Raw genomic sequence first — 14731 nt, forward strand, 5'->3', positions numbered from 1 at the left:
GGCATGAAAGACTGGTCGATAGGATTCAAATAATCTGTAAACACAGGTGGTTATTGAACTCCTCACCTCAGGATTTGATGGTGGCGATGGACAGCATTTCCAGTGCTGACATTCTGGGTACATTTGCTGATACGCGTCCTGTAAGCAGATAGGCTACTTTATGCTAAAGCGGTGGTTACTCAAAATCATTGTCTTTTGAGGGATGATTGAGAGTTAAAACAAGGAAGAGCCTGCCAGTCCCTGCTGAACTGAGAGCTGCTTGGATGAGCTGTCTCAGAAGAGAAACAGAAATCTGAGGAAAGCAATGGGGAAAAGAAACAAGTGGGGCTTAGCTTCAGGCAATAAATTGTTACCTCTTTTTGTGCTGAGAAGAAAGGCAAGGCCCTCTTGATTTCTTTTATCTCATTTTATCTCTGACTCTCAAACGTCTTTCACGATAGGTAAAAGCCTTCTGTTCATCTTGCATGTTTCACTGTTGGACCGATTCCTTCGCACCATTGGCAGAACTTCCTAAGGAGAAAATATTTTGACAGAGTTTAGGATTACTGGTAGAGGTGAGAAAGGAACTGGAAGGAAAACAATGTTTCAAATGATTTTCTTTTGCCAGTGCATCAGAAGAAGCACTTTGCTGGAGCTTGTAGCTTCCCGACTTGACAGAAGTTTTTTGGTATCTTTTCTCAATGTTTATCCTCTTTGAAATCACAAAACCCAACTTGCCTGTGTGATTACCAAATGGAATCACAGCACGGCACGTGTCCCCTAAGACTCTGATTGCCGAGCTGCGTGAGGACGGAGAACTCAAGGGGCTTGTGAAAAAATCATGCATGTTGCTGGGTGCGCTCCTCCGTCTGAGGCGCGAGCCGTGTGCCGTGCCTGCACCAGACAAGCCGTACGCACTTGTCTGAACAAGAAGGAGCTGCAGTCAGCCAGCAGGCAGAGCTAAGGATTAACCCAAGAATTAGCAATGTCAAAAAGCTTAGTATGTACAGCATGGACCAAAGAAACTGCTGTGCAGCTGGGAACTGTAATAGTTCAGCTCCTTGCTGGATCATCACCAGAGGGATAAAACGGAGCCTGTGCTTAATGAGGTGTTTCTGATACTCCCTGTGTTCCCTTTCCCTGGCCTACGTTGGAGGAATTTGCAAAGAAAACATTAGGCAAAGCTACCACACAGCTTCTATCCAGCACCCATCCCTGCTCTCTTCCCTCTTGACAACCTCCCCACCACCCTCCATCTTTCCAATTTTGCCACTAGATCTTCCAGCTTCGATTTCAGACTTCCTTTCCTGCTCCCGACAGTTGTCTTTGCCATCTTCTTCCTCCTGTCCAGATTGACTCGAACTGGTACCTTCTCACTGTCACGACATCGTGACAGGCCTCCCGCTGAGACGACAGGATCTCATGGGCTGGAAGGAATGCTGGGCCGTGGTGCTCAGGAAAGCCAGAGGGACACGGGAGAGCAGGGATCGTCGTGAATGGTAGCAATGTAGGGCCCTGTGAAACCAAGTGCTGGCCCTGCCCAGATGCTTATCAGACTTGCAGTGACACCTACGTTCTTTGCTGCCTTTTGACATTCTTTGCAAAATACAAATAGACATGCAATCATTTCCTTAGTTTCAACACCTGTAGTCGAATTGCTGCTTACAGCGTGATAACAAACCATTTGTGTCTTTGATTAGTCATTCCCCAGGGCAAACTATATTTAAAATAAGGAAACCTGGTAGAATAGAAGGTGCCCCACCTTTTTAAGAAGAAGCTTTCGTTGTATAACTAAAGACTGATCTTAATTTCGTGGCTGGTAACTTCCTCCTTTCACCACACCTACTGTTACTGGCAGAAAAAGAGAGCGAACTGTTGTCAGAGACAGCAGACACATGCCAAAGCAATTGTGGGATCCTTAAAATCTTTTACCTGTAGAAGTTCCATGTGGAAGTCCATATGCTGAGGCTGTGCGTCGTGTTCATCTACCTTTTGTATGGGGTGAAAACAGGTAAGAAATCAACTGTGTGTTTTGAATGTTTTTGTCAAATGTAACATGCTTTCGGTGCTTTGCAGAAACAGGAATATATCAACCCTCTGCATTATAGTTACTGCGTAGGGTTTCTCACTACCATTATTTATTTTGGCAAAGCAAATTATACTGGTTACATGAATGTAGTCAGCTCTAAGAGTTCCAAATGTAAAACCAGAAGTGATTTTTATTGTCTTTTCCTCACTTTGCAAACATTTTCTTTATATAAGTACTATCCATCGACACTGAAAATGTCATCTGAAATCTTCAGAGAAGAATGATTTCTCTTCAGCAGTATCTTATATGACAGACGTGAAGGATGAATTACCATTTATGAACAATAAACTTCGTTTGATATCCTCACAGCCCTATCAAGAATCAACCTGTGTAACAAGAAACAAATGTACTGCCTTGTGTTAGCATACACATGGGAGCAAGTCAAGTTATAGCTCTCTGTTTTGTAGGGAAAACAAACAGGATTAAAAAAACCCACAAACCTCAAAACAAAAAAGCAGTAACACTAACTTGTATTTCATCAGGTTCTCTGGAGTAATCTTGGGGTCGCATTTTGCTTAATTTGTTAAATGTGCTGTAGGAAGTATAGTCATAAGAAGCGGAAAAAGAGAATTGTGCGAAAAGGCACCAAGGAAGCCCAGTGAGATCCTGAAGACCAGTTTAAGAGGTAGAGGGCACACTCTTTCTGTGGAGAAGCAATGGCATTCCTCACTAATGCTACTGAGATTTGCTGTGTGGATGTGAAGCGTGCTTAAAGCTGAAGCCTCATTATTGGTGCATAAGACCAGTCTGTTGAAACACACTGGAAAAAGTCCAGGCAAGGTGACAGTGTTATGAGCGAAACCGCAGACAGACGCAGAAGCAGCCACACATTTATCCGAGGTCCACGCAAGGCATTGCCTGGGTGAGCAGCCCCCTTCGCAGGCTCTGCCTGGCAGTGCAGTCTCCTGAGGCCGACGGCTAGGACAACTACAAATCTGACCAAGTGACCACTTGACCCATTGAAGTGAAAATCTGTTGGAACTTCACTTTGCAAGAGGACAGACTGGTGGAGGTAAAAAAATTCAGCTGCTATTCTATTCACACAGACTGCCTCAAGATCACGGCCCCAAAATGCGACTATTACAAACCCTGCCTGTCCATGGGATACACATCCAGGACAGAAGGAAGAAAAAGCCTCCAAACGCCGTTGGAAAGGAACGAGAAAGGACAGGGGAAGGCAGGCCTTAAGTAGCACTGACTGCAGGAAATACCACGGAATCTGCCTGGGACCATTCTCATGATCGCAACACTCCCACCTGGGAACATATAACTTCAGAATATATTTATATATCTGTGTGTGTATATGTATATGTGACTTCAGAACCTAGTTATTCTGAAGGTGCCCCTCCTGCTGCAGTAGCACCTCAGAGGCTGATCTCAAGCTCGAGACAAAAGGCATCCAGCTCCCACGTAGGAATGTGGGTTTAACAGATCGGTACGCCCCTGCTACAGTGCTGAGATGTCAGAGCGCCTTGCCCAGGAAACTGCTGTGTTTGCCATCCTATTTTACAGATCAGAAAACTGGGTGGAGGGGGAAAAGCGAATTGCCTGAGGCTGTTCAGCAAGCTAATGGCCAAGACAGGGCTGGGAGCGAGTTAATGGGACACTGGGTTAATTGTCACATTTATTCACCTTTGCTGGAGGGCAGTGGGCTGTTGGACACGAGTTAAGTACAGTGCCAGGCTGTGAGTTTCCACCTCACTTGCCTGCAGAATTAATCTCCATAAACCTCTTGCCCCATCACAGAAATCTTGTTGGAGTTTAAAGACACTTCCAGCCATTTGGGTCAGATTCACCGTGCTTATCAGAATGAAGAGCAAAGCCAGGATAACTGGCTGTCCTCATGTGTCAGCTTTTGTACCACATGGTGGATGAGCCTGGGATGTGCACCAGCCTGCCAGAAGAGAAGCTGGCAGGTTTTCCCCCCACTATTAGTACTGATCTGATTTTTGTTAATCAAAATAGAACAAATCTAACAGACTTGGTGCAGATATAACAAGGCTTTTTAAACAGTTCCTCTGTTAGGTATTAGCAAATGCCCATCAGCTCTTCAAAGGTTCTTCTTTACCAGAAGGTTTGGGTTGTTCTGGTGACAGAGTGCTCCTCTCGGCAAGTCTCAGCACAGTGCAGGAGACAGATAAACAAATTAAGCAATCGGTATAATCTTGCACCATATAGAAGTAATTCTTGCCTGGCATTTCTGCCTGTATTACTACAGCTGCAGTGGCGGTAAAGATGATTAACAGCACTATATAATAATACTATACAATACCTAAACCAATTTCTAGTTATTAGTAAAAAATAAATATAATTGCATTTTTTTGTGTTGCAGTAGCACCTAGAGGACAGCCATTAAAAGTATCGCTGTGTATGCTGGTGTGTATCAGGAAAAAAATGGTAATTTTTCTCTGCTAGTTACTTTGAGATCTCCACACGAGCAGTGTCAGGAGACAGCCACCCAGACCACCTTCACTCTTGCAAGCAGGGCCCAGTCACACTGCCACTGCACTGGGAGCATTACGGAGGCTCAACTCAAAGGCCACTGATGACAACCGATGGGCCTGGCTGAGGGTTCATTTTCCACTGCTCCTGTCCCACTATTCTCGTATTTTACCACAGGAAGGACTCCGTGGATTTCAAATGTTAAAATTTATTTCTGAATTTATGCTAGTAATTTAAAATATCCAGTTGGACTTAACTGCAACATCCTTTTAGCCTATTAACTTTTATTTCTGGAGCTCCTGGGGCTTCTACAAAGTAATTAGCAGAACTATGGCAACTGAGCAGATTATTTTATGTGTTGGGCACATAACATTTCTATCGCTCTCATGCTCCTGATTTCCAGAGGAGGAGAAAAGGCAAAGTTGTTCATAGAAACCATGAGAGCCTCATCATTTAGAAATTAAAATGCACAGAGTATTGGAGATTTGCTAGAGCACAATTAGCTCACAGCTGCAGGTTTTCTAAACCCTTCTGCACAGGGCTTTAAGCGACAAAGATCAGGAAGATTTCTTTAGCAACTGCAGCCTGAACAATTATTGCAGCCCAGGGTGTATGCGTAAGAGGGACGCTCTTTCCCACAAGTTTCTTCAATTAGATTAAGGGGATTTGGGGAAAAGGATTGTGAGCCAGAAGGAGGCTACAAAACCTGGGAGGGCCTTCATAAGCGGTGTCTGTCTGGAGACAGTTACTCCATCCCCTGCCTGTGCCCTGTTGCAGATTGCATTGGACTCTGAAGGCTCAGCTGGTGTTCTGCTGGAAAAGCAAGGAACAAAGACAGGCTTTCAAATGGCAGAGACCATCCCATAAAGCAGCACTCATAAAATTCAGTTACTCTTCAGCTGTGTGTAAAGCAATAGCAGCAACATATCTCATGCAGTCAAAGGGTGTCCCGTTTCTCAGTCTGAAATAGCAGGCCGCATCTGCAAATACAAATGAAGCATTGAGCTGCCCCTCACAACAGAGAGATCCTCTGCAGCTTGTCAGCCCCAGACTGAAGTTACGAACAAACCATGAGGATATCTCTTTACCCTAGAACCTGTCCAGAGCATCTGATGTGCTCTCAAACCAATACAGTAACCCCCCTAGTTGTTGGTCACCAATACCTTCCTCACACTAGTGGGATTTTTGGAGAGGGCCCATCCCATCTCCCAGCTGCTAGTGGAAGCAGGACTGTGCTTTTTCAGGGAATGCTGCTCCAAGAAGGTATGCTTGCCGTCTTTGTTCCGACACGGCAAGAAAACCTGTTTCAGGGTCACTCCAGTCATGAACATGATGGAAAGGAGCAGCCCCGGCTCAGACAGCTCACAACATACGTTCCTGTGCCTGTGCAGGGCTGGCTGGTAGAAAAAGATGAAAGCAAACACGTTGGTGCTAACCTCAGGATTGCCGCACTCTGCTCTTTTCAGATCCTGGGGAGACATGCCCTGCATTCACAGCTCTCAACATTGGCAACGCTTTGATAGGGACAGACCTGAAAGTGAAGCTGCTGCTCTACACCAGACAGAACCCAAACTGTGCTGAAGAGCTCAATTCAACAGCCTCCAAGTATCTAGATGTGACCAAGAAAACCAGCTTCATCATCCATGGATACCGACTCACAGGCTCTACCCCGATCTGGATCCCTGACTTAGTACATCTTTTGCTTTCTGTAGAAGACATGAACGTCATCCTCGTGGACTGGAACCAGGGGGCAACAACTCTCATCTACAGTAATGCTTCCAGAAACTGTAAGAAAGTTGCCGAGATTCTGAAGAAACTTATTGATGAAATGCTGGTAAGTTGAACGCTCACACTATGATATAGTCATTAGCGCACAGTATGCAAAGGGCACAAAGGAAGCGTTTAAAAACAGCAGGATGTCCGGGAGAAGAAACTCCTGAAAAGGACTACATTAATTTTTGGAAGTGCAGCTATACTGCAGTGCCAAATTCTACCCTTGGACTTGGTACGATGATATTTTGTTGCAATATTCAGTTTACACTCTTAAGTCTCTACATTTCTGGATACAAAACTCTACAGATATGTTTTCCCATACACGGAAACTCTATTTCCACTTTCTGGATGTCCAAAAGTCAGCTTATGCTACAGTTCGCAGCTCCTCTAAGCTGTTGCACTGGCACAGTCAGTGATGACGCCGGATCATTAGGATCGTTGCGTCTGCTCGTGCCTTGCAGGAGCCACATGTGAGCAAGCGGAGCTGTACTGACAGGAGTACGCATTCCCGTCCACACTTGTGTCACTGCCCCAGGAAAATGCAGCCATTGCCAGAACTGTTCTCATCGCAGCTCTCTCAGATATGGGCCTTCAACATCAGTGCTAGTTGTACTGTGGGACTACCAAAGGGGGAATATTTACACAGAGTAGAACACACCAAGGGAAAATGCAGGAAAAGTAGGGAGATGCATTTACATTCGTCCTCTTGATAATTTTTATGCCTTTCACATGCCTAAAATCTGTGACCATGAGTACTTTTTGCAGATTGATGGAGCATCGCTTGACTCCTTGCATATGATAGGAGTGAGCCTGGGAGCACACATCTCTGGCTTCGTGGGACAGATGTTTGATGGTACACTTGGAAGAATCACAGGTAAGCCCTTCCTCCTGTCAGTCCCTTTGCTCCGAAGATGGCTGTTATCCGTGAGCAGAGCGAGCGGCACGCTACTGAAGTGATGCCACCCACATGGGTTTGTGTTGCAGGCCTTGACCCAGCGGGCCCCTTGTACAGAGGAAAGCCGCCCAGTGAGAGGCTGGATCCTACGGACGCACAGTTTGTCGACATCATTCATTCAGACACCGACGGTACGTGACATTTCTCCTCTTTACCATTATGAGGAAACCTAGAGACTAATGGGGAGCGCAGGAAAGCAGGGGCTCTGGTAGGCAGCAGTGCTGGGGGATCCTCGCTCCTTTGGGCCAGGAGGACAGCAGTCTCCTTCGCTGGTGCTGTGAAGGTCCTGTGTTCCCCACACTGTGCTCAGCGCTCCCTCGGGAGCTGCTGGTTTAGTTGCATTGCAAACAGACTCATATAAATGAATGACATTAATATTCCTGCACAGGCAGGCATCCTAGAGCTAAACAACTATTCTTTTTTCCAGTTAGTTTCTTATGTTTCCTTCTTCTGTATTTTACAATTTAATAATCCCTCCCCTCACCCTTGATATTTTCTTTTGTCAGGGCTAGGTTACGCAGAAGCACTAGGCCACATAGACTTCTACCCCAACGGTGGGACCGACCAGCCTGGCTGTCCACTGACAATATTTTCTGGTAATTAATTCTGCCTTGAATTGCACAAACACTGACAAAATGTTTCCAATCAGACGAAAGAGGAGAAGGCCAGAGAAACATCATCATTGCTTAGAAAATACATGAAAACCACGTTCTGGGAAAGGCATGACAGCAATCTTTTCCCAGCACTGACCTAGCAGGAGTTCAGCTGATGTGCACCAGGCAGACATAGGAGTCAGGGGTGATCCTTCTGCCCTCCGTCACAAATGCAAATGGGATTAATTTTCCATGCAAAATATCATCAGGTAGATTTGTGCTTTCATTTTGCGACTACGTTTAGAAAACCTGTGGGTGGTTTGTTTTTTTTTTTAATTACTTAGATCACACACAAAACCCCAAGGACTAGTGAAGGCAAGAACCTGTTCAGAAAACAGGTTCAAGATGAATGTGGGGTAGGCAGTTACACCGCATCCAGTGCGTCTTTCTTTCTTGGCAGTGACAGAGCCCTAGTCTTGAACACAAGAAGGCTTTTTTTTCTTTCCAGCCTGGCAGCAGAACTGGTTTTATGAAAGCTGGGTGAAGAAGATACCTCACAGAAGAAAAGGCAGTAATGTGAACTCAACCCTTATCAGACCCAAGAGAATCTACACAGGAAACCAGCCTGAAACAAAAATCCATAGGAAATGAGTCTTCACTCATTTTGGTGCTCAGGCAGCAACTCATTTTATGAGTTATGTCTTCTTAAAGAGTTTTTTTACACCAAAATGGAAGGCCGTGTGCAAAATAAAAAGCAACACCCAGCTGTCAGGCCTGAGCTCAGAGAGAAGACGAAAACACCCGAGACGGAGTAGGATCCATAGCTGTATCCTCTGGAACTGCAGTAACAATACTAACAAATACATTTTTAAAACCAAAAAAGACCAGGAAAAAAAATAAAGTAGACATAGGCAGAGCTGCGTGCGCTCAAAGGGAGAGGCTGGTGCCCACTTCACTGTTCTGCCCAAGCCCAGTGCTCCCCAGTGCAATCTGTCGTGTTCAGACTAGTTCGTGACTGTCCACTGGCATCTCCGTTTTTGCTAATGCATTAATACTGTTTTCCCGAAGCATGAGGATTGCTAACAAAATATTTTTTTCTCTATGTATGATTAAGGATTGCAGTATTTTAAATGTGACCACCAGAGGTCTGTTTTCCTGTTCATGTCATCCCTGAAACAGAGCTGCAATATTACCGCATACCCGTGTGACTCCTACAGAAATTACAGGAATGGCAAATGTACCAGCTGCGAAAGTTTCTGGCCTATGCCGTGCCCCATCCTAGGTAAGGATCCAGGGAACGTAAATACATCCTGAATGTCTGACAGAGCTGCCCTTCATTACTGTAACTTAGCGTGCGACAACTGTTTTGCTAAAGGACTAACACAACACAGTGCTTTGCAAAAGCATGCAAGTTATTTCCACTGAGGTTTTTGGGATGATCGCTCCTTGACATCACGTTAATAGGATCGGTTAGGTTGGAAAAGACCTTTAAGCTCATCAAGTCCAACCGTTAACCCAGCACTGCCAAGTCTACCACTAAACCGTGTCCCTAAGCACCACGCCTACGTGTCTTTCAAATACCTCCAGGGATGGCAACTCCACCACTTCCCTGGGCAGCCTGTTCCAGTGCTTGACCTAGAACTAAAATCCACATGTAAAGGATCCAGAACTAGAAAAGCCAAAACACCACCCGAGACCTTTACACTGAAGTCACAGAAGAAACAGCTGCACAGTTTGAGGGATAGGGGCACGTTCTGGCTAAAATAGGAAGTTTTCTAAGAGATTTTCAGCACCGCAAACCCCTCTTGACTCTAAAAGGAGTGGCAGAGAGAGGTGAACCAAGGGTATTCTGTTTTTTTGTCACTGACCCACAGAGGTGTCCCAGCCTGGATGTGACAGCCCAGCTTCAGGCCGCCCTTTCTGAAATGTTCATGCTAAAAAAAACCTGACACTTCCAGAAATGAACTTGCAAAGCTAAGGGGATGAATTTCATTCTGCACTGCAAAGTGAAATCCTTCTTGACCACAGATGTCAGATGTGGAAAAAGATCAACCTTATAAGAAGTGCTGAACAGTAACCAGGCATGTTTGGACACTCAGCTGGCTTTAGTTACCCAAGTAAAATTAAGCCCTGGTATAAGCCTACAGAGTACGGGAGCGTGTGTCACAGTAACACCTTGCAGCTGGCAAGCAATATACTATTCCTTAAATACTTGCTTTGTTATTTTGAGCTATTTAGTTGCTTATATACCTGTGCAGTAACCCTCTGTTTCAACAATTTTCAAACTGTCACCTATAGGTTATTATGCCCATAAGTGGAAAAGCTATTTAACACAACAGAGCCATCCAGTGACGAGTATGTTTTTTGATACGGCGGACAAAGAGCCATTCTGCAGTAAGTGACTAAGATTTCCCAGATGATTTTTCTTTGTGTATTGCCTTCTTCAGCAAGAACGAGAGATGGTTAGTTGCTACTGGCATCATAGCCAGCATTTAAAGCCAGTGGCTGCTGGATAGAATTATGTCCATCTGCAGTCTTGCCATTACATTCCTTATCTGAAAACCTGCCCTGCGCTGTGAAAGCCAAGTAGTCTCTAGAAATGTGCAAGAACAGGCTCGTCTTGCTTACAATGGTAGGGAATTTGCTGAGAACATGCAAATGAAATATAAAAGGGTAGTTCCTAAACTGTATTTCAAAACGACACACCACTTTCTGTGCAAGAGGTGCGTGGGAACAATGAGAATCAGGCATGCTCTGAGCTGAACAGGTGAAAAAGCTACCCCGGACAAAAGTGAAACGCACAGGGCAAGGGCGAATCGGTGAAAAAAAAAAGGTTTCACCAAGATTTCTCCTCTCCCCTGTGATCACCGACATACCAAGCCACGGGCAGGGATTATGGCCCGAGCTCCAGTGCTGGTCAGCAAGTAAATTCAGTGACTTACAGATCAAAGAAAAAGATGATTCTGCTCCATGACAGAGAAGACAAATGAAAGATGCTGAGAACAGAAATGAAGAGATTCAGAGGCGGACAGGAGAAAGAAAAGACAATCTGAAAAAGAACAGGGAAGGCAGGGAGTGAAAGGCAGCATGTCAAAAGCCATACAGAGAGGCCATCTTGCACGCCACTCGCGTAACGCTTGCTGCGGTGCTTTCCCAGACATCTCTTAGTATTTCTGTTAGAAATCTCTGCAAAGGGAGATGGCAAGCAGGAAGGAGAAACAGATTTTAGAGATAAACTGAATGAGTTGTGTCAGTCAAGGAAATGGGAGAAAGATGCCCTCCACCTGCAGCTCAGCTCCCAGACAGCCACACAGCCGGGCTGGAATGCAGAGCAAGCGTGCAGAGTCTAACCACACTCTCTCTCACCTCAGTTTATCACTACTTTGTGGATATTACTACCTGGAACAAAGACACCAGAAGAGGCACCTTCAGCATCGTACTAGCTGATGAAACTGGGAAGAAGGCAGAATCTAAAGTTAATCCGTAAGTCTTACCAATCTGATGATCTGTAGATGTTAGCAAATCACTTGGTACAACTGCATCTGGGATGAGGCAAGATATCCTCCTCTACTTTCTCTGCTGATATGCGATCGTGCACATGCCCTAGGGCTTGCCTGGCCCCGCGTGATTTTCACAGACTCCCCCAGCGCACACCAGTCCTTTAGTTTGGACCCTTCTCAGTCATGTTAAGGACTGCAGTGGAAAATCTCAGCCAGCAGCACAGCTGTCCCAGGCTTCTGCTAAAGCTGGAGGAAAACCAGGTCTCCCCCTCTTTGCTTCCCTTTCCCGGGAGCGTTCTGTTTCAGCTCCAGGTGCCCAAGACAGCTGGGATGAACCTGGGCCTGAATATGTAACATCCAAATCAATTCATTCCACTTGGAGAGGCAAATTAATGGTGTTTATGTGGACATGCAAATTCCTGATTGATCTAAACACACTTCAGCCAAACAAATCCTGCTCAACTAGTTTTCCCAACCGTCTCTAACTGCATATTCTCTCAGCCACATCCGCTTGCACTGGAGCAATCTGCACAGCTCCCTGGGGTTGCACAACAGGACCACCCCGCTCTGCCGAGCATGTGACAGCCCACCAGGCAGCACGCTTACACACACGGTCGTAAACACCTTTGACAGGTTAAAACTCGTCCTATTTGTCAGTCCTCCTAAAACTTCTAAACGAGGCCAGTCATTGTGAATGTCGTAACCTGGATACACTTCTGGTCACATCTGTACTCTTCACCTTCCTAAAGTGAACCTGAAGCTATGGCCGCACAACCAGGTATATAAAGAATGCGCTGGGTGGCCACAGCACTTAACGCGAGCAGCTCTTTTGCACCAAGACGCGTGCAGTTGTCTTGCGTATCTCAAAGTGGAACTGGCCATTCTGTCAAAAAGGACCAAGGTCAAACCCCAGCCCTGCGAGGCTTCGCATCTATTTTCCTATCCTGAGAAGCAGGATTATGCTCTGTTAATTCCCATCAATGCTGCATTGTTGCACAGATGCTTCTGCTGCATTTGTCAGAAGAGAACTACCAATTTAGTTAGGGGCATTAATACCCCCCCAAGGTATGGTCTTGCATTTGTAGAGCTACCTCAGCCATACGGTGTTGTTACAAACAGATTTTTATATACAGCAAAGTCCACGGATGCCTCAGTGCTCAGGTTCGCACAGCCAGCCACATACGAACATCATCTGGGTCTAGTCCACCCGGGTTCAAAGCAGAATCACAAGAGGATTCTGCTTCGGGCCCAGAGCGAGCAGCATCAGACCTCTCTGTCCCCACTCCCACCCCAAATAACTCTGCAAAAATGGCTGAGCAGGTTCACACCTGGAGAGCTGAATTCATACCCATTTCCTGTAAATCAGAAACTAATCCTAAATTCAGTCCTCCTCCTCCTCCCCCAGCACTGCTTCGAATATTACACTGAATATTTTAAAAATGGTGCTATTCCCTTGGTGACTCTGACACCCAGTCTGCTTTATCTTTAGAGAAGCTGCAGCCTTTCAGCGGTACAACCAAATCACTTTGCTAATTGGATTCGACCAGGACTTTGAAAATGTAAAAAGAATTTCCTTGACATTTTCCACGGGATCTGTCATTGGCCCAAAATTCAAACTCAGGATTCTCCAAATGAGGTTCCGGTCACTTACAAATCCAGAAAGGTAAGCAGAGGTTTATAAACAGTTTCTGTTGCTGCAGACTGGACAGAAGTAAATGAATCTTCCAGATGCCTGGCCCAGCTGAGTTCATCCAGAAGAATTATATTTATTTCACATTCAATAATTCTTACACACATATCTTGGGAATAAATACTGCCTTTAGAGCATGCACACAAATCCCATATCTGAACTTGAACACAGAGGTTGTTTTATTGTACTGAAAACATGCAATTAGTGGTCTGACGTTTTAACCTTTGAAAACGGCCTTTGAGTAGCTACAGAGAAGCTGCCCAGGCCTGAACTCTGGGCTGAAAGTAAATGCAGCTCTCAGGGAAATACAGATGACCAGCCCCAAATACACATTTTATATCACGATCAATTTCTATGTCCAGTCAAACAGGGAGATTAGTTTACCCCTAGAATTCCAGTAACAGGAAGCTGCTGGCCACTATGCCCCTGTACCTACCAGGCCATTTGCTGCTGAGATTTCTACAGCCGCTTCAGTCACCTTGTTAACCTCTGTCTGCTCTATAGTCCTACCCTCAAACTTCCCTGATTTTTAGGGCATCTTTGCAGGAGGGGATCTCTGCCCAAGCTCAGCAAGTACAGAATCTCTTAGGTTGACCTTGTGTGCAAGGACAGTATGTGGGCATCCGGTCATACGTGCTTTAGATTTGGGTTAAAATGAGGATTGCACATCACAGAGTGAGAAGGGTGAAGCGAAAAAAGGACAGAGCTGCGGAACGTGTTTCTTTGTGGTTCACAAAGGTCTGCTACCCTTACCTTAGTTGTAGAATAAGGAGACGATTGTGCACTTCTAATAAGCAAAGTCCTCCTCCAGCTCCCCCTGGCACTCCCCTTCTCACGTCCTACATCTCCACAGCCACTTCCAGCCCCAGATCCGCATTTAATCTTTTTAAAAGTAGACACAAACGCCCAAACAGTTCATCAGAGGCTGTCCGCTCTCCCCTAGGAGGGGCTGCCACAGGCCACGACTACAGCTTCAAGCCTGTTTTACCACCACTAAGTCATCAGCCACTGCCCCAGGTGGAAGCATGCCCTCTGGTTTTCAGCTGGGCTAGCTCTAAGCCAGGTCAATGCCTGGTCCCAGTCCCTGGCTTAAAGGGAACCCTGAGCTCCGTCGCCAATACCGCAGTTTGCTCGCTGGCTTGTTTTCCCACATGGCAAAGCAAAAGATAATACAGAACAGAATGAAAATATGCTCAAGGTATCCCTGACCTCGGTAACGCTAAAGTGAGGCGGACTTCAAGCCAGTTGTCCTGAGGCCATGAGTTATTTTACGTGAGCCTGCAGCACGCTGTGGGAGACCTGATGGGGGGCGATACAAGAAAGGCCGATTTTTCACTTTGGTTTTTACGCAGGCCGCAGCTGTGCAGGTATGACCTCATCCTGATGGAGAACACCAAAAAAACCTTCAAGCCCATCCCGTGTTGGAGATGAGCTAAGACCCCAGCGCGTTGCTTCCGCACATAACATCGGACATTTTCACAGCCACAACCGGACTCACCTCAAAGTTCCTCAGCGCCTTCTGTGGAGGCCAAAGACAGCGTGGCGGGGCTCTCAACGCAGAGATTTATAAACGGGGCTGTAGAAGCGACCAAAAACAAAATGGTGCTTTTGTGTGGTTTTGGAGCCCGCTCCCACGGCAGAGCCGGCTTTGTGCCCCCAGGCTTTACCCGGGCGGGAGGGGGCAGAGGGATCCCGCCGGGCCCTCAGGGG

At 46.0% G+C, this 14731-nt stretch overlaps 2 protein-coding genes across 9 annotated transcripts in view; one reads left to right on the plus strand and one right to left on the minus strand.

Annotated features, from left to right (window-relative positions):
* Nucleotides 1–14643, minus strand: part of CEP63 (centrosomal protein 63) — a 41340-nt gene extending 26697 nt beyond the window's left edge. For 3 of the 8 annotated variants that reach the window (XM_075760742.1, XM_075760746.1, XM_075760736.1), the window contains exons 1-2: nucleotides 354–395; nucleotides 67–138 (exon numbers count right to left, since the gene is read on the minus strand). The gene's annotated coding sequence lies outside the window, so the exon portion shown is untranslated. Of the gene's footprint in view, nucleotides 1–66; nucleotides 139–353; nucleotides 406–14519 lie in introns of those variants that run through there. The other 5 variants (XM_075760743.1, XM_075760737.1, XM_075760744.1 and 2 more) reach the window with 3 other exon arrangements.
* LIPH (lipase H) lies at nucleotides 509–14526 on the plus strand. Its single transcript, XM_010313658.2, has 10 exons — nucleotides 509–1990; nucleotides 5977–6344; nucleotides 7049–7157; nucleotides 7268–7369; nucleotides 7745–7834; nucleotides 8946–9113; nucleotides 10130–10225; nucleotides 11203–11314; nucleotides 12821–12994; nucleotides 14374–14526. Exons 1-10 carry the CDS (start codon nucleotides 1939–1941, stop codon nucleotides 14450–14452), a joined length of 1350 nt encoding a protein of 449 aa, XP_010311960.2. The 5' UTR covers nucleotides 509–1938; the 3' UTR covers nucleotides 14453–14526.
* Nucleotides 14644–14731: the final 88 nt, after the last annotated feature.

This window comes from Balearica regulorum, chromosome 9 (assembly GCF_011004875.1).
Source record: "Balearica regulorum gibbericeps isolate bBalReg1 chromosome 9, bBalReg1.pri, whole genome shotgun sequence".
Lineage (NCBI taxonomy): Eukaryota > Metazoa > Chordata > Aves > Gruiformes > Gruidae > Balearica > Balearica regulorum.

What these genes read in the sequence shown, in the direction of transcription:
- LIPH (XM_010313658.2), top strand. Translation starts at nt 1,939, where the DNA reads ATGCTGAGGCTGTGCGTCGTGTTCATCTACCTTTTGTATGGGGTGAAA. An exon ending in TATGCCGTGCCCCATCCTAG is followed by an intron (nt 9,114 to 10,129) that starts GTAAGGATCCAG and finishes TGTCACCTATAG; the next exon opens with GTTATTATGCCCATAAGTGG. An exon ending in GGACAAAGAGCCATTCTGCA is followed by an intron (nt 10,226 to 11,202) that starts GTAAGTGACTAA and finishes CTCTCACCTCAG; the next exon opens with TTTATCACTACTTTGTGGAT.